At 42.4% G+C, this 25568-nt stretch overlaps 1 protein-coding gene across 1 annotated transcript in view; it reads left to right on the forward strand.

The window, feature by feature from the left end:
* The window catches only part of Kiaa1210 (KIAA1210 ortholog), a 53834-nt gene that overhangs the window by 16503 nt on the left and 11763 nt on the right, over positions 1 to 25568 (forward strand). Inside the window, exons 6-9 of the mRNA XM_042054356.1 lie at positions 7381 to 7584; positions 18674 to 18802; positions 21255 to 21434; positions 24846 to 24951. Coding sequence (XP_041910290.1) covers positions 7381 to 7584; positions 18674 to 18802; positions 21255 to 21434; positions 24846 to 24951 — 619 coding nt within the window. The remainder of the gene's footprint in view (positions 1 to 7380; positions 7585 to 18673; positions 18803 to 21254; positions 21435 to 24845; positions 24952 to 25568) is intronic.

The following is a 25568-nucleotide window of genomic DNA, read 5'->3' on the forward strand; positions in this document are numbered from 1 at the left end:
CTTCAACTCTTTTCAGCTTTGTTGACTGCAACACACTTTTCTCTCTTGGGCTGGTTCCACTTCCTGTTATCAGCTCTGTTTAGCAGGTATCCCATAGTTCCAGCATCTCCAAGATTTGGGGTCTCCAAGGCAATTCAGGCTTTACCTTCACAGCTTCACACAGTGGTGTCTCTGGGCCTCCATACAGGGACACCCTGCCACATACCTGACCTCAGAAGCTTTCTTTAGCTGTGGAGGGAGATTCCATAATTCATTTCTTGTATTCTTGATCCTAAAGCCAGAACAGTGTGGCAGAAGCTGCCAAGTTCTGCTCCTTGCTGGGGCTGAACAGGGCTCCCTTGTTTGAATATATTTCCACCAGCGTTTTGTTTTCAATGGTTTCCTTCGCAGCCTAATATTGACTTTCCTGGAACTAGTGCTGTAGACAGACCAGGCTGACCTTGAACTCAGAGATTTGCCCACTTCTGCCTTCTGAGTGCTGGGATTAAAGGTGTGCACCACCACACCTGGCCCTAAACTTTTCTCTCACTCCTTTTCACAAATTGGAAGTTTAGCTGGGTGGGATCTTGCTCTGAGGTCACCACTCCCTTAATTCCACTTAGCATCAGGCTTTTCTTTAATTTGTTTATACTTCCTGGTGTCCCTTTTCTCTTCCAATTGTACATTTTGTAATTTTCCTTGTTCAGCTTGCTCATTTTCATTATAGATCTGCATAAGACTTGCCACTAATAACCATGCAAGACAGTTAATCCTAAATTGTTTGAAAATGTTCTCTGACAAAGCTGTTAATCCATAATTCTTTAATTTACCCTCGGGCAATTTTTTAACAAGGGCAGAAAATAGTCTCATTCTTCACCAAAATATCATAATAATGATCTCTAGGCAACCTACTAATATTCTTCTCTGAAACCTCATGTGCCAGACCCCCACAGTTCACAACACCCTCAGCACCACTGTCTTTCATGCTCCTATTAGTATGGCCCATTAAGGCCCACTTAAAGCATTCAGATGTTTTTTAAATCCAAAGTCTCAAAACCCACATTCTTAACAGAAGTACAGTCAGGCCCATCACAGCAATACCCCAGTACCTAGTACCAACTTCTGCCGTGCAGAGACACCATGATCATGACAACTCTTCTTAAGGTAAACATTTAACCGGGGCTGGCTTACAGCTCAGAAGTTTAGTCCATTCTTAGCATGACAGCAGGTGGGCAGGCATGGTGCTAGAGAGGGAGTTGAGAGTTGGATATCTGGATTGGCAGGCACCAGGATGAGAGTGAAACTGGGCTTGGCTTGAGTGTCTGAAACCTCAAAACCCACCCCAAATGACATACTTCCTCTAACAAAGCCACACCTCCTCCAACAAGATTACACCCATTTCAACAAGGCCACACCTCCTAATAGTGCTACTCCCTGTGAGCCTATGGGGGCCATTTCAATCAAATAACTACATAAATCTATGCTTGAATTCTTGTCCTGCAACTTAGTGGCTGTGACTGTAAGACCTTAACTTCTCTGAGCCTTCCTTTGCTCATCTACAGTGTACAGCATTGATAACTCCCTCAAAAATTTGCTTATGGGGATTGAGTGAAGACTCTGAAAGTTTAAATAAGTCATTAAAGAGGCTGGAGGTATGATTCAGTGGTTAAAAGCACTCTTCCAGAGGACCTAGATTTGATTCCCAGTACCCCATGATAGCTTATAACTGTAACTCCAGTTCCAGGGAATCCAATACCTTCCTCTGGCCTCCATGGACACCAGGGACGTGGTGCACAGACATACATACAGGCAAAATGCTCACACACATAAAAGGAATATAAATCCATCTAACATTTTTAAAATAAATGATTCACCCAGCTAGTACATTGTTGACTTAGAAATGTATTCCAGGAATATTAACCTCAAAATCCATGGGCTCCCTATACCTCACTTCCTAAGATTCTCCTAATTCTTCATATCTACCCAGATATGGTAGCACTCTTAACAGTCCCAGAAAAATCTATCATTTACATTAAGGCAGCCCCTTACCTCCAACTAATCCTAAACTTATAAGATGTATCAATTCCTCAGCCAGATACTTCTAGAACTCTGATCCAGGAGTGCTCTTCATGGAGTTGGATTAAATGCCAGGGCATCAATTTTTAGCAGCTTGTTTCTTGTTTATGCGTGGGTTTCTGCCTGAGCATCCCTGTGAAACTGGGGAAGCTGCACAAGGAGACTATTCCCCACTGGAAAGTTGTTTCGATATGATTTTTGTATTTGGCAAAAAAAGAAGTTGAGTTTATTTCTGTCACATCTGTTTGAGGCTTCAGGTGACTGGCTCTGGCTTATGCAGTGTGTGCAAATTCTGCTGGGTGCTTTAATCTGGAAGGGTGGGGAAAACGGCACTGAGGAAATCAGCAGAGGGCATGGCTCTGTGGTGGGGGCCCCTAATGTCACTCGAGTGTTGCCTTCTTGCAGCACGTTAGGGAAAGCCTCTTCTCCCGTACTTTCTAATATCCAGTCTGAAATAGCAACACCAGCGTTTGCATGCCCGCAGTTATACTCTCTACCCCTTCTTGGCCATGGCAAGTATTACGGGGTGGTTTCTTATATTTGGAACCAAACAGCCTAGTCCCTGGTCTCTGTACTCTTTCCCTCCTGTAGTAGAGTTTCAGACATTAACTGTACAGACATTCAATTAACAACAAAGATTATTTTTTGAGAAGAATGCAAGGAAATATTATAGGAGCTTTATTTGTCATGATGAAGGGGATGGGAAAAACCACAATAGTTCAAAAAGCAAGTTTTCTTTTTTCCCCCAACTCAATCAACTTAAATGGGTTTTACTTGCTTCCCACTAACCAATCTTTATTTCCATTCATGAAAGCAGTAAGTTGACCATATTCTGCTTCCTTGCCAAGTAATTCAAAGGAAAAGCCCAAAAAGATTAGTAAAGAAAAATGGAGGAATTAATACCCCCTAATTTTTTAAAAAATATGTTTAAGGTTGAAAAGTGTTTATAATTCCTAGTAGGAAAACATTATCTGAATGAAGACCCTAATGGCAAACCACTGTAAAATGCTTCAGCCGCATTTGGTGCAGAAGGGTAGGGATAGTCTTTGAAGCACCCCAGCTCTCCTGATGAGGTCAGAGGTACACTGGTTTGTATTATTGCAACATCCAGTGAGTGAGCTAAGCTGCTCTTCATTCAGCAAGGGCTCTGTTTGACATTACGCTTGACCTCCCAACTTGGCTGACAATTTACTGATGAGATTCATAACCTTTGGGTTGTTCTGATATTTTGACATATTTACTGGGTTCTGGGCCACATCCTTAAATGACCAGTGTGGGTCTACATGTCATGCATTCACTGGGCCTGCCTGATCCTTCAGGCCTCTTCCTGTCAAACATGTCCAGGGACAGCAGAGGGCGCTGCATTAGTTATTTTTTTTCCTATTACTGTGATAAAGACCATGACCAAAAACAACCTGGGGGGAGGAAATGGTTTATTTCATCTTCTACTTCCAGGTAAACAATCCATCACTGAGGGAAGCTAGGGCAGGAAGTCAAGGCAGGAGCATGGGGGCAGGAACTGAAGCAGAGGACACGGAGGAACATAGGTTACTGACTTGCTCTGCATGGTTTTCTCAGCCTGCTTTCTTACACCTCCCAGGATCACCTGCCCAGGGGTGGCACTGCCCACAGTGGGCTGGGCCCTCCTCTATCAAGAAGTGATCAATTCCCCATAGACTTGTCTACAGGCAATCTGATGAAGCATTTTCTCAATTAAGGTCTCTCTTTCCAGATAACTCTGGCTTGTGTCAAGGTGTGTGTGTGGGGGGTGGGGGTGGGGAAGCCAACTAGGTTAGGTGACAATAGATCCTCAATGACCATTTTAACCTCTGGGTAGAAAACGCCCTTCAAGTGCCAAGATGGCCACACTTCATGAAGGTTAATTGATGGCAAGGGTCCCAGATGCCTGGCAAGGTGGCTGTCATGTTTCTATAATATAAGCATTTATGATGCTGAGGCAGGAGGATCATAAGTTCAAGACTTGTTTCTTCTACACAGTGAATTTCAGATTGTCCTGGAGTATGTTTTGAGACCTTGTCTCAAAACACCGAACACACATACATACACAAAACTAAAGTAATCAAGGCTCCTGACTTGCACTGCTCCAGAAATCCTTGTGGAAGTATAGAATTGTTCAGTGTCTGGGTCCCTTGAAGAGTTTGGGTTCATTTTTAAATTTAAAAAAGTCTATCTACATGTGTGTGGGGGTATGTACATGTAAACACAATTGCCCACAGAGGTCAGAGGTGTTGCATTCCTCTGGAACTGGAGTTACAGAAGGTTGTGAGCTGCCTGATGTGGATCCTGATCACCGAGCAATCCCTCCAGCCCCAGAGCAGGGTTCTTAGTGGGTCATAAATGACCTTTGCAGCATCTAAAGAGTGTGAGAGGGGAAATCCAGGTATCCACTTGTGTCTCAAATACTAAAATGAAGCCAATTTTCTTCCCTTCCAGACATTCACCCGATGCCCTCTCTGATGTGCTGGGAATGTGTGTGCTTAGATGAGGCTTTCCTTATTTGATTACAAACAGTTAAGATGTGATAGTGTGTTAATAGCATCTTCCTGCCGTTGAGTTTATCATTTAAAAAACCCTGTAAGAAACACCTTTCATACTGCTCTCAGGCCCAACCCTCCTTCTGCAGTTCTTCTTTCTTTGTTTTATATTTATTTTACATGTATTTGTATTTTGCCATGGGTGTCGGGTCCCCTGGAACTGGAATTATAGACAGTTGTGAGCTTCCATGTGGGTGCTGGGAATTGAACCCGGGTCCTCTGGAAGAACAGTCAGGGCTCTTAACCACTGAGCCATCTCTGCAGCCTTCTGCAGTCCTTCTAAATGGAGCAAATAGACCATTGGCTCTGCCTGTTGCCTTTCAGCTTCCTAAATATGGCCTTCAGTATGGGACCTCCCATCCCTGGCACTTATTGCTGGTGAGGAGGAAACAAGAGTAGTGCATAGTGGGTAAAGGACACAAGCTATCAATTTGGCAAGAGACTTCAAATACTTGCCTTGTAACTGGTAGAACTATGATCAGTTACATCATCTCTCAAATCTCATTTTCCCCCACCTAGATAATGGAGCCCATACTAGCAAACACTTCTAAGAACCGTGATTTTTAAATGAGATATGCCCGTGGAGATTTCTCACTGCCTGGCATTTTGTCATCCATTAGCGAAAATTATTTGTCGTCATTTGTAACTATTATCATTAGTCCTGGCCTTAGGGATGGTTAATTGTAGCAATAGTTGATTTAGGCTTAGTTCCTAAGTTCCCAGGAAAGACTGGTAGCAATAAAGGAGCACCAGAAACCCTAGCCAGGAGTTATCCAAGAGCAAAATCTTGGCAAACCTCGGCTGTGTCCGTTTTTCTTCGGCTAGTGTCTGGAGGCTCTATGTCCTGAGCTATGCAGACCCTTAGACAGAAGCAAGAAATGTTAACTCTAAAGAATAAAGAGCCGTGAGTTATTGTAGCCCAGTTCACAGGATCGGGTAAGGCAAACTGCAGACGGTACGGTCTTGCTGAGCACCAGTGAGAGGCTCTTGCTTTGATCTCCCACAGCAGATAAACAAATAGATAAATAAAATTTAAAATCTGTAGTCTAATGACCATGATGCACTTGCCTGGCCATGGTCCTCTTGTATCATGGTCATTAGTCTGAAATTAGTCTACTCCGCAAAGAGACCATTTTTACCTTTTTTATAAAATTAAAGATTGAACTATACATTTTATTTTTTTAAAGATTTATTTATTTATTTATTTATTTATTTTTAAAATTCATTTTACATACTAACCACAGTTTCCCCCTCTGTTTTCTCTCCTCCCCTACTTTCCCCCACCTCCTCCCCACCTCACATTCACTCCCCAGAGAGGATAAGGCTTCCCATGGGGAGTCAACAAAGCCCGGCATATCAAGTTGAGGCAGGACCAAGGCCCCCCCTTCCTGTATCTAGGCCAAGCATGGTATCTCATCATAGGGAAAGGTCTCCAAAAAGCCAAGAACTACAGGTTTTAGATTTTATTTATTTATATTCAGTCTCAGTGGTACAGGCTTGCTGAGCATGAATCTCTAGATTTTTCTTTAGCATTCCCAGAAAGATCGACCTTAATAATATGAAGACAAGAAGTGAATATCGTTAAGATCCAGGCCAGATGATTCTTGGAGTAAAAGGACTAGAGATTATATATAGTGTGGAAGTCAATCTCAGATCACAATCTCAAGATTTGCTTCTGTAAGCACTAGGCTCCAAAGACACGGGCAAGATTCAAAGAAAGATCAGAATGAAGCAAGATTTCTAGACAGGAGCCAGAAGGGCCTAAAACCAAGACTCTGGCCTTAATTAAACATACTTCTGACTTTGTCTGGGGATTGGCAAAAGTGTGCAGAAACCCAGAGGCAAACCCAAGACTGCTGGTCATTGATTTAAGTAGGTATTAGATGTGAAGGCAAGGAGGCAGGAGATTCCTTCTTGAACCTATTTCTCAGTTGTTATTTTACACACACACACACACACACACACACACATCTATATTTATACATGCATAAATAAAGGTATACATACATATAGACAATTCATGTCTACATACATACACACATATATGTACACACACACACACACACACACACACACGCACGCACGCACGCACACACATATATCCCGATGACTAAGCATCCCAAATTTGAGCCTATGGCGGCCATTCTTATTCAAACTACCACACAGCACTTTCAGCTTAGACATTGATCTTCAGAGACTCCAGGCATTGCTCACATTCAAACACATGTACACACACACACACACACACACACACACACACTCAACATGTGTGGGTGTGCACTCATTCAAGGCACATTTGTAGTAGTTAGAGAACAAACTCACAACCTCAGGTGTCTATTCTTGCCTTTCAACCCCCTTGGTTTCAGGCAGGGGTTCTTTGCTGTTTTTCTATTGTATACATCAGCCCACCTGACCTGCAAACTTTCCAGAGATTCTCCTATCTCTGACTCCCAGCTTGCCATTGAGGCAGTGGCATTACAGATGCTTCTGCTACCCATTCTAAGTTTACATGAGTTCCAGAGATTTAAACTCAGATCCTCGTCTTTGCATAGTGGGCACTTTTATCTACTGAGTCAACTCCCAGCCCGTATTAGAATTTATTAATTTTACATAATGCTAGATTTTATTATGACATTTTTTATATGTGTCATTATTTTTTCTTTTTGGCCTGTCAGTCTTTCACCCAGTTAAGGAACAAAAGGACACCAGTAGCCAGAGGGGGGGGGGTGGGAAGCCTAAGCTTGAACCTCTTCTATTCTCCTTTTAACAGATCCCACCACCGTGCTCAGTCAGTGTCTCTTGCAGTGTTACCCAAGCTAAGAAAGACTTGAAGGACTTGGAAACAGACTTTGCCCGCGGCGAGATATCCAAGAGCTCCCCAAAGAAGTTTTCAGTAGACTGTTCAGCAACACGGAGCAAGGTGAATTTTAGTTCTACTCTCAGGGATAGGTTTGAGGGTGGCCACCCATCAAAGGTATCGTTTCTTGTTCTAGTTTCTATTGCCATGCCTCGACTTCAGGGGCAAACCAGAGTGGTACTTTGGGAAAGAAATTGCCACTCTTGGTTTTTGATTTGCATCAAAAATGGTTTACATTTTCCATTCAGTTTTACAAATCAAATAATCACCAGTTTAACTAATAAACAATGGAAGATATTGTTTCTGAAATATACAATAGTTTGTGGATATGTTCAGTTGTTTTATGAAAGCTAAAATAGAGATTCTTTAATGAACAAACACTATATACCTTTTCAATAAAAAGCCAGAGGTTAAGTAATACAATATTATTTCCTAAGTGTCTACCATAATAAAAGGGAGTTGGCACACTAGTGGGCATACATGCATAAGTGTTTTGTTTGTTTAGATCTGCCAACCAAATAGTATCTATTAATAATTGGCAAATTAGTAGATTGTATTCAGATTAACAGCTCCATTCTCAAATTAATTTGTGTTTATCTTAATTCACTGTTGTGAACTTAAATTGATTTAAAATTTGGAGCCATTAATACTGGGAACTAAAAGTGAACAAAAACATAATTGATACCAAAACCAACTATCCTGCTGGAACAATGCTATTTTGTTGCTAAAAGATCCTGTAAAAGCATCTGGGCATGTAGCCCAGTGATATTATACTTGCTTAGCATTTGTAAGGCCCTGATTTTTAAAAAAAAGGTTGCATAAAGAAAAGCAGCCTTTGGCTACCGATGTCAAAAATTAGGTGAGACCAAAATTAGTTTGAGTAAAGTTTTAAAGCACAGACTGATAGTAAGTGAATGGGAAATCATTAATTTATGAAATTAGGTTATGATTATTTTCTGGAGAGTACCACTAAATCAAATGGATTGGAATGGGCAGTCTAAGTTGGTGGAAGGATTAGATTCAAAACTGATTTTTATTGTGGGAAAATGTGGTTCACATAAAATTAATCATGCAAACTATTCTAGAGTCTGATTTGGTGGGGTCATGAAGCCCACTATCGCTATCTAGGTCCAGAGTTTGTTTGACTGCCCCAAATGAAAAGCTGGGGAGCAGTGGCCCCTCTTTCCTGTCTTCTATCAACTCCCGACAGCACCAATTCAATTTCTCTGTCTTTAGTTTTCTATTTGATAGGCGTGGAATGAATGAGGTCTTCGTAGATAGCTTCTTTGTTTAGCGTATTGGTTTTGAAGTTCATCCATGTTGTAGCATCTATCAGAGCTTCATATCTGTTCCAGGCTGAGACATTGTCCTTTGCTTGTAGGTATCACACTTGGCTTAGTCATCAATCCTTTTTTTTACATTGCTTTATTAATTTTATTTCTTGATACTCTGCCTCTTTTGTTCTTTGTTTTACAGATTTTATTATTATTATTTTTATTAAAAATTTCCGCCTCCTCCCTGTCTCCCGTTTCCCTTCTCCCCCCATTCCCCTCCCCCTCCTTCTCCAGTCCGAAGAGCAGTAAGGGTTCCCTGCCCTGTGGGAAGTCCAAGGTCCTCCCCCCTCCATCCAGGTCTAGGAAGGTGAGCATCCAAACAGGCTAGGCCCCCTCCAAAGCCAGTACATGCAGTAGGATCAAAACCCAGTGCCATTGTCCTTGGCTTCTCAGCAGCGCTCATTGTCTGCCATGTTCAGGGAGTCCGGTTTTATCCCATGCTTCCAGTCCAGCTGGCCTTGGTGAGCTCCCATTAGATCAGCCCCACCATCTCAGTCTTTTATGGACGTTTGTGTCTCAAAAACAAAACCCAGACCCTCAAATAGAACTGCGTCGAGGCAGGTTGCTATAAGGTAGTTATTGGGTCGTCAGGTAGAAGTCAAGTCTTTGGTATTGCAGTGTAATTCCTAATTATCCCCAGACATGAGTGCCTCTGCTCTGTCATGACGCCACACTTGTTACTTTACTATGGTAAACCCAAGGGCCGTGCAGTTGGCAGCCAGCAGTTTCTAAAGAAGCGACTCTCATAGGCACTGGGAAATAAACTAGCCTGGGTAGAAGATTCTTTAAACAGAAAGGTTGCTCACCTTACCTATTCTGGCCCCTAACTCCTATCCCCAAATGCTTCCCCATCTCCTTCTCACCGAACAGCAAGCAGAAAACTAAACAGAGTAGAAAACATCTAGATAGGTCGGAGTAAACAATGACTAAATCTCTGCTTTTTGGAGCGATTTGTAGGCTTTTTCTTCTCTCAGCTGCTTCCCTCTGCTGGCGGAATGGGGAAATGCATGCCATCAATTACTGCCGTAGGTGCTCAGGCTTGCTTTCCCAGAGTGCCCTGGGTTGGAAATGGGAGGCTTGCTTAAGCAGTTGCCTCTGCAGTTTCTTCCTCCCACAAGTACTTCGGTGGAGAGTGGGGTTCCTGGTATGTTTCAGCTCCAGTCTGCAAAGCACGTAGTTTCCTCCCGGATTACCGCTCCCCGCCCACTCGTCCCCTCGCCCCTTTGGTGCTCCCCCCCACTTAGGCCTCTACTCTAGTACGGGCCTCCAGGTCTTTACATTAAGCAAGAAAGTCAGTGAGTACGAACGGGTATCTCAGGATGTCACATATGACGTGTGACTGTGTCTGATCTCAGTGTTTGTCATGCAGAGGAATCTAAACATCCCCTAGTAGATATTACTACTGAGCAGGGTATAATTCACCTTACACTTTAACCAGGGGATCTCCTTGCCTAGTGCTTCCCAGAACCCTATCATCCCCAGAACTTTGGTTATCTCCAGCCATAATGCAGTGATAGAACTCTTTCTTTTTCAGTATTGCGTTTAAGAGGGAGAATAATTGTATGGTAAAGAAATCATGCACACAGGACCAAAACATTTTCTCACTTGTAAACAGGATGGAATGGGTTAAAGGAACAGAAGATTAAATAGCCCAGCCTCAGTCCCACTGAAGGCTAAATGTTTCTGTGGTCACACGTTGTAGGTTAGGTTGTTTTCAGCTCTTCCATTATTTCAACTACTGGAGTTCATTTAGATTGCTGTCCAACTGCTTCCTTCAATCGCGGTTCTTGTTTTATTTTTGGCAGTTTTCTTCATAATTAATTCACTCATAATGTTGATCAGTAAGCCTTTGAAACTTAGAGCATTCCTTGTTAAATTCGTGTGATAAATCAGAGGAGAGCGGAACAACACCTTCCAATTATCACATGGAAATTGGCAGTTTACAGAGCACTTGGTTTTCTTTATAAGACTTTAAGATATAAAAGGAAAGATGCGATCTGCCCACTTCAGATGAAACAAGGGAGATTCAGAGAGGTAAGATGACTTGGACAAGGCCACAGAGCTGATCAGTGATAAAGCTGAGATGTGAGCCTGGGATCCCTACCCATATTCCATAGCACCATGTGACAGTAGCAATGACATTGTTTATTAGCTAATAAAATGGGGAAGCTGACAATTATCTCACCTTCAACATGAATGTGGAGTAACACGGGGGTTTTCTTGTGTGAAGGCACTGTGCCAAGCACTTCTCATGCATCATCTAATTTATTCTTTGCAACACCACATCAATGTCTCTATTATTGATTGCAACTTAAAAAGGTTAGGGAACTTGAGTCAGGAAATGATATAGCCAGAACCTCAAATTAAGAGCTATTTAATTTCAAATTCCCTGTGTATGTGCATGCAAACACACACACACACACACACACACACACACACACACACACGAAACCCAGGGCTTTAGGTGGAGACTGCTTGTTCATTTCCTGGCCACTCAGACCTGAATAATCACACAGAAACTATATTAATTATAACACTGTTTGGCCAATGACTCAAGCATATTTTTAGCTCTTACATCTTGAATTAACCCATTTTTATTAACCTGTGCATCACCACAAGGTTGTGGCTTACCGGATAAGGTTCTGGCTGGCATCTTTCTCCTTCAGCAACTACGTGGCATCTCCCTGACTCAGCCTACTTTCTACCTATATCTCTGTTCAGATTTCCTGCCTGCCTTCATTCTGCTGTGCCATAGACTGAAGTAGCATTATTCATTAAGCAATAAATAAACACATATACAGAAGAACATCCCACATCATTTGCTCTTTTCTGTCAAATTAAAAAGGAAGGCTTTAACTTTAACATAGTAAAATTACATATATAAAATAGCTATAAAGCAAGAATTATAGTTACAATATTTAGTTCATTTACATGTGGCAAAATAAGGAAAATACTCTATCATCTATCCTATCCTTGTGTGTCTAAAGCTTTATATCTAATTTAACCTTTATCATAACTAAGGAAAACTATAACTATCTGTCTTTAACTATTTAAAGACCCCAGAAGGATATAATATTACCTAAGTAATCAGGAAATACATTGTAAACAACTTCCAAAACTCTGGAATTAACAGAGACATCTTGCTGCCTGGACAGTCACGCAAAGTTCCTCTGCAATGTGGGGTATCCATCTTCAGCCTACAGGCCCATAGTATCTGGCAGACTTTTTCATGAAGCAGGAAGTTTGAAGATCTGTTTTGCCTATTTTGGCAGTTTGTCAGTCACTTTCTTATGTATCCTGCAGAATGTCTGGCAGTTTTTCTGTGAAACAGGAACCCTGAAGGACAATCCCATCTTTTGGAAAGTTTAGCAGTCACTTTTCTGTGGATCCTGCATGTCCAGTTCATACAGCATACCATCAAGCAGTCCAGGAAAGAACAGTTTCTTGCTCAGATGGCTAACCTTGCCACATTGAAGACAAATTACATAACAAATTTCTTTAATGTCCATCAGCCTCTTTGAAGTAATTGGTGTTGCCAGAAGCAGACATGTCTCACTTTTGAGAAAAGTCTAAGTTTTTAAAACCTTTTAAATGCCATGTTTTGTAGGTCTTTGAAAGGTCTGAAGAATACCTATCCATCTGAAATATATCTCTGTATATCTAGAAAACCTAACATGACTATATTATAGATGACTATCGATTAATCTGTAATTCTTAATTAATTAATACATTACACTTTTGAATGAGTTGCACAAACACTACTTTTACTGTCTCTTTAAAGACTTTGTTTTATCTATACTTTTTTCTTCTCTCTCCTAAGCCTATGTACATTTTTAAGCACACTGTGTCTCATTTAGACATCTTTTATGTCTGAATGTGTCATATTGTGTATCTGAAATCCTTTTCTGACAAGCAGCATTTTAAAATGGTAAGCAGTGTGATCATGCCAGCTCTGGATCCTGGCTCCACCTCTCTCGGCTTTTAACATGGTGGTGGTAGTTCACTACCAGCTATGGGACCACCCGATGGGAGCCATGCTCACCACCTCAACTCTGGGAAGCAGTTGGCCCATGCCACCACCAAGTAACTTGTAGCATGTTGCCCACAAAACCCATTTAAGTGCAGGACCCCTCAAAAGAACCAGAGTTTATGCTGCCAGCATGAAGCAGGAAGCCTTCCCTTAAAGAAGCTGAGTGGTTGGTTTTGTTTTTGCCTCTAATACGGAGTCAGGAAGAATTCTCTTAAAGGAGTTGTGCCTCTGCTTACTGCCAGCAAACAGAGCCTATCTGAAAAAAATGCCTACCAAGAAGTTGTACTTAACTTTGTTTTTATGTCTAGAATCCTTTTCCAAGCTCTCTCAGATTTTATGTGGATGTAGTCACCCCATGTTGGGTGCCATTTGTAGGCAGAGACTGCTCATTCATTTCCCTGCCACTTAGACCCAAATAATCACACAGAAGCTATATTAATTACAATCCCTATATCTCTGTTAATATTTCCTGCCTGCTTTTATTCTTCCCTGGCTGTAGATGGAATGGCAGGCCGCTTCCTGCCACCCGGCTAGCTTTACTCAAAATAATTACACGGAAACTGTATTCTTTTAAACACTGCCTGGCCCATTAGTTTCGGCCTCTTATTGGTTAATTCTCATATCGTGCTTTAACCCATATTTAGTAATCTGTGTAGCACCACGAGGTAGTGTCTTACCGGGAAGGATCTTAGCCTGCGTCCATCTCGGAGAGGAGAGGCATGGCGTCTGCCTGAGGCGTCTGCCTGACTCTGCTTTCTTTCTCCCACAATTCTGTTCTGTCTACTCCACCTACCTAATTTTCTGTCCTATTAAAGGGCCAAGGCAGTTTCTTTGTTAACCAGTGAAAGTAACACATAGACAGATGACCCTCCTCCATCACCTGGCATAGGCCGAAGCAGTTTTATTTATCAACCAATAAGGCAACACATATACAGAAGGACATTCCACATCACAGGGCCTTGTTTGATGAAGCCTTGGACTAACAGTTCCCAGGTTTTCCAATTTTTAAAGGTTGACTCTCATCACATAGCCTAGGCTGGTCATGCACTCCAAATTCTCCTGCTGCAGCCTCTCAATTGCTGTTCTTATAGACAGTGCCATAGCACATGACTGTTACTCTTATTTAACACAAGACATGACTTCTATCCATCCTGAGAAACAGACTCAACTGCTCTCTCTCTCTCTCTCTCTCTCTCTCTCTCTCTCTCTCTCTCTCTCCCAAAGATACAAAGAGAAGGACCATCAACTCAAATCACCCTGGCCAAATAAATTAAAGGATGTTTTTGTTTTCATGTACATGGGCTGCCTTCCCCTAAAGTGGGGTTCAAGAGGTCAGTATTGGATGTGAGGAAGACAAGGATTGTTACAGCTCAGGGGTAGGGGATATAGGAGCAGAATATAAATATAACAAGTTAGTCATAACAAACACCTGAAACAAAGGCATGATTGCAAGGTGGTCATAACATGGTAGTCATCGTAGTCATAGGTGGTCATATAACCTTTTAAAACAAAGATAGGGTTGTAAGATGGTTATAAACATTTTTTTGAAATGAAACAGGCAGTACAGAATCATTTGTCATTAAGGTTACAGGTGTGGCATAATCCAACACTTGAGAAACATAATAAATCATAAACAGGAATGAACCTAGTTTGCCTTTACTATAAGATGGCTTTTAAACCTGTAATGGAGACAGGCTGGTTGTTCATATCCCTTTACCAGTATCTTATTAACTATAAAGAAAGACATGGAAGTCTAACAACACACAGAGAAAATGATGTAGTCATTGAAAGGATGACCTAAGGATTCATTATTGAACGAGCTGCTTCCTCCTATGTCTAGATACTTGGCAGGAGGGGAAATGGAACTGAAATGTGTTTTAATTTTTCCAAGCACCTCCATTAACCTAGCTAATAGCAAGAGTGTTCTGTTCAGTCCAGTCACAACAAACCAGTACTGAGGGATCCCTTCGCTTTGCCCAAAGCCCTAACCAGCTTTCTTCCCCAGGAAGGATGTCCATATTCAATCTCCTTACTCACAGATGTGAGGAAAACACCTCCACCTACCTCAACACTGTGCACACGGGTACAGATGGTGTGAGCTGGTCTGAGTTCAGATGGAGGAGCTGGGGAAAGAGAACTAGAAAAAGGAGTCCCATCCCTTTTCCTTCCGGAACCCTACCAGAAGGGGATATGATTTGCTCTTCCTGGGTAACTCACACTCTCTTAGGATTGACTCCCTTAGTAACTATTTTAGGGAGACACTAAACAATATGGCTGAGGATAGAGATGAGACATAAGAAGGAACCAGAAGAAATCTGTAGATTCCTCTAAGACAATTGATGGGATTACTTAAGAGTTCCATGTGCTTTCATTTGAAGATGTGCTAGATCATTTGTCAGGTTTTATTCTCCACTCTGGCCCTAAATTATCTATCATAAAAATCAGGGTGTCTGTCAAACCTTTTGACGGCCCTTCGTCTGATATTCTTATCCTCCAGATTGGTTTTATTTTGTTCTAATACTGGGTATTGAACTCAGGGCTTTTCACATGCTAAACATATGCTCTAGTTACATCCCTAGCTACTGTCAAGTCTTGATATGTCCCCCAAATGTACATTTCAACACTCACTTCTAGATGATTTTAATATGGGGGAGTCCTTGAATCCTATGCTAAGAAATCCTGTCCAGAGCTCTAGAGAATATACAGTTTCTTTAATCCACTGGTGGGGTAAAGGAACTATGTAAATATAAAGATATGCCACTTCTACACAACATAATGTGAGCCTACAAAAGAGGCTTTGGAGGCTAGTTTGAATCGTATGTCTGAGTACAAGGCCCCATAGTAAGGGGATTTTTCTTTGTAGTTTTTAGTTCGGGTTGGAGGATATATGTAGGTCAGGGCTTAGATCAATGAGAGTTGACCTAGTACAAAAAGACTACTGGTTGGGGCTAAGTTTGATAGCTTCTTGGCTTTGACTGTGATTGGGAATAAATTAACTCCCGCTTCTATACACCCAGTTTGGTGGTCTGTATTGTTTACTATTTTCACATCCTATGCTCACTTTCATACAAATCAAGTTGCAAGTTGCATGGTATGGTATCCTTTTAGTGTTCCACATTTAGATCTTTTTGTTTTTCTTTTCTTGTTTTTTCTTTCTTTCTTTTTGTCAAGACATGATTTCTCATTTATTTATTTATTTATTATTTTCTTTTATTAAAAATCTCTGCCTCCTCCCCGCCTCCTACTTCCCTCCCCCTCCCCCCACTCCCCTCCCCCTCTCTCTCCAGTCTGAAGAGCAGCAAGGGTTCCCTGCCCTGTGGGAAGTCCAAGGTCCTTCCCCCTCCATCCAAGTCCAGGAAGATGAGCATCCAAACAGGCTAGCCCCCCCCCAAAGCCAGTACACGCAGCAAGAGCAAAACCCAGTGCCATTGACCCTGGCCTCTCAGCAGCCCCTCACTGTCTGTCACGTTCAGGGAGTCCGGTTTTATCCCATACTTTCTCAGTCCCAGTCCAGCTGGCCTTGGTGAGCTCCCATTAGATCAGCCCCACCATCTCAGTGGGTGGGTACACCTCTCGTGGTCCTGACCTCCCTGATCATGTTCTCCCTCCTTCCGCTTCCCATCTGGACCTTGGGAGCCCAGTCTGGTGCTCCAGTGTGGGGCTCTGTCTCCATCTCCATCCATTGCCAGATGAAGGTTCAATGGTGACATGCAAGACATTCATCAGTATGGCTATAGGATAGGGCCATTTCAGGCTCCCTCTCCTCAGCTGCCCAAGGAACTAGCTGGGGACATCTCCCTGGACACCTGGGAACCCCTCTAGAGTCAAGTCTCTTGCCAACCCTAAAATGGCTCCCTTAATTAAGATATATACTTCCCTGCTCCCATATCCACCCTTCCTTTATCCCAACCATCCCATTCCCCCAAGCTCTCCCCATCCTCCCCTTCACACTTTTCTCTCCCCATCTCCCCTTAGCCCCATCTCACCCCACCCCACCCCCAAGTTCCCAATTTTTGCCCGGCAATCTTGTCTACTTCCAATATCCAGGAGGATAACTATATGTTTTTCTTTGGGTTCACCTTCTTATTTAGCTTCTCTAGGATCACGAATTATAGGCTCAATGTCCTTTATTTATGTCTAGAAACCAATTATGAGTGAGTACATCCCATCTTTTTGGGTCTGGGTTGTCTCACTCAGGATAGTGTTTTCTATTTCCATTCACTTGCATGCAAAATTCAAGATGTCATTGTTTTTTACCACTGAGTAGTGCTCTAATATGTATATAGTCCACACTTTCTTCATCCATTCTTCCATTGAAGGGCATCTAGGTTGTTTCCAGGTTCTGGCTATTACAAATAATGCTGCTATGAACATAGTTGAACAAATGCTTTTGTAATATGATAGGACATCTCTTGGGTATATTCCCAAGAGTGGGATTGCTGGGTCTTATGGTAGGTTGATCCCGAATTTCCTGAGAAACCGCCACACTGCTTTCCAAAGTGGTTGCACAAGTTTGCATTCCCACCAGCAATGGATGAGTGTACCCCTTACTCCACAACCTCTCCAGCAAAAGCTATCATTGGTGTTTTTGATTTTAGCCATTCTGACAGGTGTAAGATGGTATCTCAAAGTTGTTTTGATTTGCATTTCCCTGATTGTTAAGGAGGTTGAGCATGACCTTAAGTGTCTTTTGGCCATTTGAACTTCTTCTGTTGAGAATTCTCTGTTCAGTTCAGTGCCCCATTTTTTAATTGGGTTAATTAGCATTTTAAAGTCTAGTTTCTTGAGTTCTTTATATATTTTGGAGATCAGACCTTTGTCTATTGCGGGGTTGGTGAAGATCTTCTCCTAGTCAGTTTCCTAGGTATAACCCCAGCAGCACAGACATTAAGGGCAACATTGAATAAATGGAACCTCCTGAAACTGAGAAACTTCTGTAAAGCAAAGGACACTGTCACTAAGACAAAAAGGCAACCTACTGACTGGGAGGATTTCTCTTTTTAACAGTCCTGACTGTCCTGGAACTCACTATGTAGACCAGGCTGGCCTCGAACTCACAGAGATCTGCCTATCTCTGTCTCCCAAGTGCTAGGATTAAAGGTGTGTAGATCTTCTTCTTTTAATTGGAAATAGTGAGGTCTTAGCATGACTAAAATGACCCAGGAAACAGGAGCTTGCTCGGCAAATCTGGTGGAAGCTTTTAACACAATTAATTCACCAGTTAAAATTATTGCTTAAAAACAGCTATGCACTCACACACAGAGAAAGTGTGTATAAAGAATATATATTATAAGGGGTATACTCAGTATAAAGAGGCAAAAAAGGGGTGGGCAGTTAGCACATTTCTGATCATGTCATCACAAGGAATTGAGTTTGACCCCCAAATTCATTTCCAAACAAGAAAAAAGAGAAAGCCAGGTGTGGTGACATTCACTTAGAATTGTAGCTCTGGCGAAGTGGAGATGGGTGGGTCTCTAAGGCTGGCCAACTACCCATACTAGCCTACTTCATGAGTTCCAGGCCAGTGAGAGAACCTTTCTCAAAGGGAAAAGGCCGTTCGCACTTGAGAAGCAACAACTGAACTTATCCTCTGGTCTCTGTGTGCATGCTTGTTCACAAACATGCACAGAATAAATAAATAGATAGACAAAGGTAAAACCTCTTCTTTATGAAGTTCAAGCTGTAATGGGGGATATGGGCAATGAAAGAGATTAGGAAGGAAACACCCAAGACAGCGATGAAAGTGTCAGGGGAAAGACAATGCAAGAAAGAGGATCCTAAAATGTCAGAGATGGAGCTGGGGAGATGACTAAATGGGTAACATTTCTTTCTGTACAAGCAGGAGAACCTGGACTCAGAACTTATGGCAAAACCGGATGTGGCAGCACCTACACCTGTAACCTCAGTGCCAGCAGGAAGGGAGCAAAGATGGATGGCTCCTAGGGGCTCACCAGCCAGTCTAGACAAAATGGCAAGTTCTAAGTTCATTGAAAGACCTTTTCTCAAGAGATACGGTGGATTGTAGTTTGTTTTGTTTGTTTGTTTGTTTGTTTGCTTGTTTTTACACTCTGGGGGCCCATCATCCAGCTCCCAAATAAATACATGGAGACTTATTCTTACTTATGAATGCCTGGCGTTAGCTTGACTTGTTTCAAGTCAGCTTTCCTAATTTAAACTAACCCATTTCTCTTCTTCTGCATTTTGCCTCTGAAATTTTTACCTTTCTTTATTTTATATGCCTTTATTCTATTCTTAATCCGTGGCTGGTTGTGCGACTGGGTGATTGGCCCCTGGCATCCTCCTCTCCTTCTCCTTTTCTCGCTCCTTGCTCTCTCTTGAGCCTAGATTTCTCCTCCTATTTTTTCTCTCTGTCTGGCAGGCCTGCCTTGCTATTGGCCGCTTGGCTCTTTATCAGACCAATCAGATGTTTTAGACAGGCACAGTAACACAGTTTTAAAGAGTTAAACAAATGCAACAGCAAAGCAATGTGTCACATCTTTGCATAACTAAACAAATGCTCCCCCACATAAACAGATGCAGCACATCTTCAACTAACAGTGCACAGCAGTGCGGAGGGACAGAGGAGGACATCTGATGTGTTGACCTCTGGCCTTCACGGGTGCATAAATGGGCAAGGCTATCTGCATACACATACATAGCACCCCCATACATACATCAGTGATAAAATGTTCAAAGTAGGTTGGCCTTGGAAGGCTTCCATGAGAAGACAGATTCTGAGCAGAGACTTACCTAAGTGAGGGAGGGAGCTAGCTACGTGGACAAGGTGGATACCAGACCCATCACCATCAGTACAAAGTCTCCTGGAGAGCATGCTGGGACTGTTTGAAGAGAAGCAAACCAGCAGTGTGTCTGGATCAGTAAATGGTAGGAAGATGAGGACAAAGGAGCAAGAGGGGGACACAGTCATGTGACGTTAACTGGGGCATAGATGGTACCATACACTTGCAAGAGCCAGAGCTATAAAATGGTCTTTCTGAAGTTTAGAACAGCAAAGCACGAGATGTCATTCAATGTGCTGAGTAGTCAGCTAGTAATTGTAGGTGATGACTCAAGCCAAATAAGTTATACTGGGGAGGGATGTTTATAAATTAATGGATGAAGTTGCATAAAGTAGTTAAGAAAAGCCAGGCGGTGGTGGCACACGCCTTTAATCCCAGCACTCGGGAGGCAGACGCAGGCAGATCTCTGAATTTGAGGCCAGCCTGGTCTACAGAGTGAATGCCAGGAGAACTAGGGCTACACAAAGAATCCATGTGTCGAAAAACAACAAGTTAAGAAGATCTTGGGGCCTCAGCTAGTGCTGTGTGGTTGACCTCCCAAAACAGCCGCAGCATTCCTTTAGATTAGAGGTAAAGCCAGAAATGTGATCTCTGTTTATCAGTACCCTGACCCATTAGCACTGCTCAGTCCCCCCCCCCCCACTGAAATCACAGACCATAAAAGGACCATAGCTGGAGTCTCGATAAGCAGCTGAAGATACCCCCGTGTCAGCATACAGTGTTCGTAGGCAATATGGCCGCATGTGGACTCTGCCTCTTGCCAAGGGCTCCCTGGCACCATGCAACATTACTTCGAAGAGGACTTAGTGGATAAACACAAAGGAACATGCTGTCATGTGCTGCTGATGTCCAGGAGTGAACATGATGTCCATTACCTGCTATTCAATGCGACTTCTTCGCAGGTACTTAGGAGTAGGTGACCTCTTGTGTGTCTCTTGGGGGTGTAGAAAATGTTATGTCCATAATCCCCCAGGGGACTATTAAAAGTTCCTACCAAGGAATGAAACCAAGTGCCCCAGATCCAAATAGTTTTGGGAGACGGAACCAACCACAAGGAGGATAAGGCTATGGGCTCTGTCTATGCTTCATTGGAAGTGGGAAAAGGCAGTTTCCAGAGTCTTCCCATCAGCTTTGGACCCACGAACAGTAAATATAAAGTTAGTGTGCTCTCTATGAAAACAGAGCTTGCAAAGAGGCCTTCTTCCAACTGGGTTTTCTCCCTGCACCTAACACTCCAATACAGCAGCTCCTGAGCCCCACGGAATTTCATTTGTACAAGGTTGCACCTTGCTCCCTAGACAAATGTCTTCCTGTCACTAAGAAGGGAAGATGGGACACGAGAAGACGCAAGGATTCCACCTCTTAAACCCCACTATGTGTTCCAATTGCGAGGGCAACAGGACACCCTGGTTGCCTCCTGAGTAAGGAAGTACCCCAATTTCTTCCTATTTCTCACTTTACAAAGGATCCAAAGTGACATTTACACAGGAAGGGGAAAGAAAGAGGGAAGTCATTCACGAAAGGTTTCCTTAAGCATTCCTCAACAAAGAAGAGGCATTTCTGGCTTCAAGGGCAGGGGCAGTGTCTGCATGGATTGAGTCACGTGTTTTCCCCACTCTCCAGAGTGGCTTGGAATTGTTCTCGGAGCTTGATCTCTCACAGTTCTCTCAAAGCAGCTCTCAGCTGCTCTCAGGGTTCAGCACCCCAGCCACCTCACAAAGCTGCTTGGATTCTTCAGCTGCGAAACACAAGATAGCTTTAAACCCCCGGAAACAGAAGAGGAAGAAGACAGCTTCCTCGTCTGTAAGTCTTCTAAGAGATTCTAAGAGAAAAGACGAGTTCTGACCTGTGCCCTCTGCTGTTAAGGAAACTCTCCATGTATAGATGTGTCCGGCCTTTGAACACGGTGCCACAGCATTTTTATCTACAAAGTTCATGCTTCAGAACCGTGCAACTGAAGTTTTTTTTTTTTTTTTTTTTTTTTTAAAGATGCCCCAAACATCAAGCTTTAAGTTTGTGGTTTTGTGTTGGGCCACATTCATAGATACCCTTGGCCACATGTGGCCATGTGCTGCCTGAGAGCCACAGCTGGACACAGTTGATGGGTGATCCACACCCTTAAGTAGGGATAGTAATGTCTATATATCACTGTCCTGGCCTCGATGTGTGCAGTGGGTGAGCAAGCTTGTGTTGACTGCATAAAATGTCCCGTCTATTTGAAACTTCTATAATAGGGAATGGGGAAAGCAGAAACAGAGTTAACCCTGTTCAACCTACTTATTGGTTAAGTGCCTGGAAATCTCTTCAGTCCTCTCTGCAGGGGGTACTCAAGCCTAGCACAGATGAAGATTCACTTATTGACTGATCATATGAGACCCATGAGCTATAAACTGCTGAGCTGCTTCACTCTTTCCGAGACCTGGCTTTCTGCAATTCCAATCATTCAGAATTCAGCCCTTCCGAAGACCTCCACACGCTGCCAAAGAGTTCTGCATGAGTTACTAGCAAGTCAAGCTATATTTAGGCAGAGCTAATAAGTTAGAATGACAGCAAAGAACTCTGGAGAGATATCTTAATGGTTGCTAGCTCATACTGCTCTTATGGAGAACCCAGGGTTGGTTCTCAGCGCTCATGTCAGGTGGCTCACAATTGCCTGTAACTCCAGCTCCAGTAATCCAATGTCCTCTTATGGACTCTTTAGGTATCTGCAGACACATGTGCACTGACCCACACAAAGACACAGCACATACATATAACTTAAAAAAAAACAAAAAATTAAGAGTATTCACTTAAAATCACGTGTTCAAGGCTACTCCTCACTTTCTCTTCTATCAGCTTCAGTGTATATTGAGATCTTTGATCCACATGGACTTGAGTTCTGTGCGGGGTGGTAGATGTGGCTCTCTTTGCATTCTTCTGTGTGCTGACATCCAGTTATGCAGCGCTATTATTGATGATGCTTTTTTCCCATTGTATAATTTTGGTTTCTTTGTCAAAAAAAAAAAACAGGTGTCCATGGGTGTGTGGGTTTATGTCATGGTCTTCAATTTGATTTCATTTATCCATCTGTCTGTTTTTATTCCAATGCCATGAGGTTTTTATTGTTATTACTCTGTAGTAGAACTTGAATTTAGGGATGGTGATCCTCAGGAAGTTCTTTTATTGTATAGGATTGTTTTAGCTATCCTGGGTTTTATTGTTTTTCCATATGAAGTTGAGTATTATTCTTTTAAGGTCTATAAAGAATTGTGAGATTTTGATGCAATCATTGAATCTGTAGATTGCTTTCGGTAAGATTGCCATTTTTACTGTGTTAATCCTACCTATCCAAGAGCATGAGAAATCTTTCCACTTTCTGATATCTTCTTCAATTTCTTTCTTCAAAGACTTGAAGTTCTTGTCCTACAGGCCATTCTTTTGCTTGGTTAAGGTTACCCCAAGATGTTTTATATTATTTGTGGCTATTGTGAAAGGTGTTGTTTCCCTGATTTCTTTCTCAACCTGTTTATCATTTGTATTAAGGAGAACTACTGAGTTTTTGAATTAATTTTATAAGCGGCCATTTTGCTGGAGATGTTTATCAGTGTAGGAGTTTCCTTGGTAGAATTTTTGGGGTTGCTTATGTATAGCATCATACTATCTGAAAATAGCAAAAATTTGACTTCTTCCTTTCCAATTTATATCCCCTTGATCTCCTTTTCATGTTAACTAAAACTTCAAGTATTATATGAATTCGATATGGATAGCCTTGTCTTGTCCCTGAATTTAGTGGAATTGCTTTGAGTTTCTCTTCATTTGATTTGAGGTTGGCAATCAGATTGTGGTATGTTGCTTTTATTATATTTACATATATCCTTTGTATCCCTCCAAGACTTTTATCATGAACGGGTTTTGAATTTTGTCAAAGACTTTTTCATCATCTAATGAGATGATCGTGTAGTTTTTTTTTTCGGTTTGTTTATATGGTGGATCACATGACAAAGTTTTGTATGTTGAACCATTTCTCCATCTCTGGGATGAAAGCCTCTTGGTCATGCTGGATGAACTTTTGATGTGTTCTTGGATTTGGTTTGCAAGTATTTGGTTGAATATTTTTGTATCAGGGCTCACAGAGACTGCACCAACAGCTAGGGAGCCTACACGAGATTGACCTAAGTCCTCTGCATTTATGTTACAGTTGTGTAACTTTGTGTTCTTGTGGGACTCTTAACATTGGGAACAGAGGCTGTCCCTAACACTTTGTCTTGCTCTTGGGACCCTACTCCTCATACTGGGTCACCTTCCCTGGTCTTAATACATGAGGAGGTGTTTGGTCTTCCTGCAACTTGATATACATGCTGGTTGATACTTATGGGAGGCCTGCTCTTTTCTGAACAGAAAAGGAGGAAGTGTGTGTGTGTGTGTGTGTGTGTGTGTGTGTGTGTGTGTGTGTAGGAGGTGGTGTGGTTGGGACTGTAAGGGGAGGGAGGGGAAACTGCAGTTGGGATGTAAAATAAAAAAATAAAAGTAAAAATATCACATGTGTGAAGACCTGACTTTGATTCCCAATATCCATTTAAAAAGATGGGTACAAAGAGAGATCAGTGGAACAATGACACATCTAGAGACATGTGAAAGTGACTGGGACAGATTCTATGATGCCTCAGCCTGCCACAAGTAACTACAGACAGATTGGGAAAATAGTCTTCCCTAGGGAAAAGCATACCAATTAATTTACCACAGGATCAGCCCTGAAAACATACAAATAAGCAACATTATGTAGATCTAACAGGTAATATTTAGGAATATATGTGCACACATAATATATGTGGGCATATAATGATAACTAATGAAAAAAGAGACCATAAGTGTGAAAGAGACCAAAGAGGGGGATGTGGAAGGGTTTGGAGGGAGGAGAAGAAAGGAAGGAATGTTGTAGTTATATCATAATCTCAAAAATAAAAATTATAAAAGATATTTCAATTTTGCTTTTAAAACACAGATGAAATATGAGTTGAGAGGCAACTCTCAACTGGGGAGCCTAGGGGCCAAAGCCTATTTATGTATCGGGCCCCTGGACACCTCCCCACCACCCAGAGAGGCAGGCTCTCCACTGTGGGAGACTTCCTGTGAACCTTCTGGCATTCTGTCTCTGCCTTGGTCACTTGTGTAAAGATCTGAGGAGTATGGCAGTCAGAATGAAGTTTGTTGTTTTCCTTTTAAACTTTGTTTCAGGCCAAAGCAAAGCAGGAGGAGCAGCATGCTTCACTGGCGACTAAAGAAAAGGCCATAACCAAGACAAAACATGCTGACCGGAAGGAGCCCAAAAGGGACAGAACAGGTTAGAATCCCTTCACTGCCCATCCGTGGATCTCGTCCTTTCATGAACAGTACAGTGTGGTGGGAGTATAAACAAAAATGACCCCTCCCCAGGGCTGCTCCCCTGGGTCCTCTTGTGTGTCAGATGCCCACAAATGAGCTGGAGGGAGGGCTCTGCAGCTAAGAGCGTGCACTGCTCTTACAGAGGACCCCAGTTTGGTTCTCAGCCCTCAAGTAAGGCAGCTCACAACTGTGCATAAGTTCAGCCCCAGGGGGATCTGACACTTATGATTTCTGTGGGCACCTACATGTATATACCCATATCCAGAATTAAAAAAAATAATGAAAGCCTATGAATGTATTAGGGCCCTGGGCACCTCACCACAACCCAGGGAGGCAGGCTTTCCACTGTGGGAGACTCTGTGTAACCCTTCTGGCATACTCCTTGCTGCTTATCTCAGTAGGTGAAAAGGGTTAAGGACCCTCTGTGAGGTATATTCCCAGATGCATTACTTAAAAAAAATCACAAAACCAAAACTTATAATTAAAGATATGTTCACAAAAGTATGGCCCAAGATCCTCCTCCTAAACCGACAGAAACAATGGCTATACGGGCTTTGTGGAAAGGATCACACATGG

The sequence above is a fragment of the Arvicola amphibius genome, chromosome X (genome assembly GCF_903992535.2).
Source record: "Arvicola amphibius chromosome X, mArvAmp1.2, whole genome shotgun sequence".
Classification (NCBI taxonomy): domain Eukaryota; kingdom Metazoa; phylum Chordata; class Mammalia; order Rodentia; family Cricetidae; genus Arvicola; species Arvicola amphibius.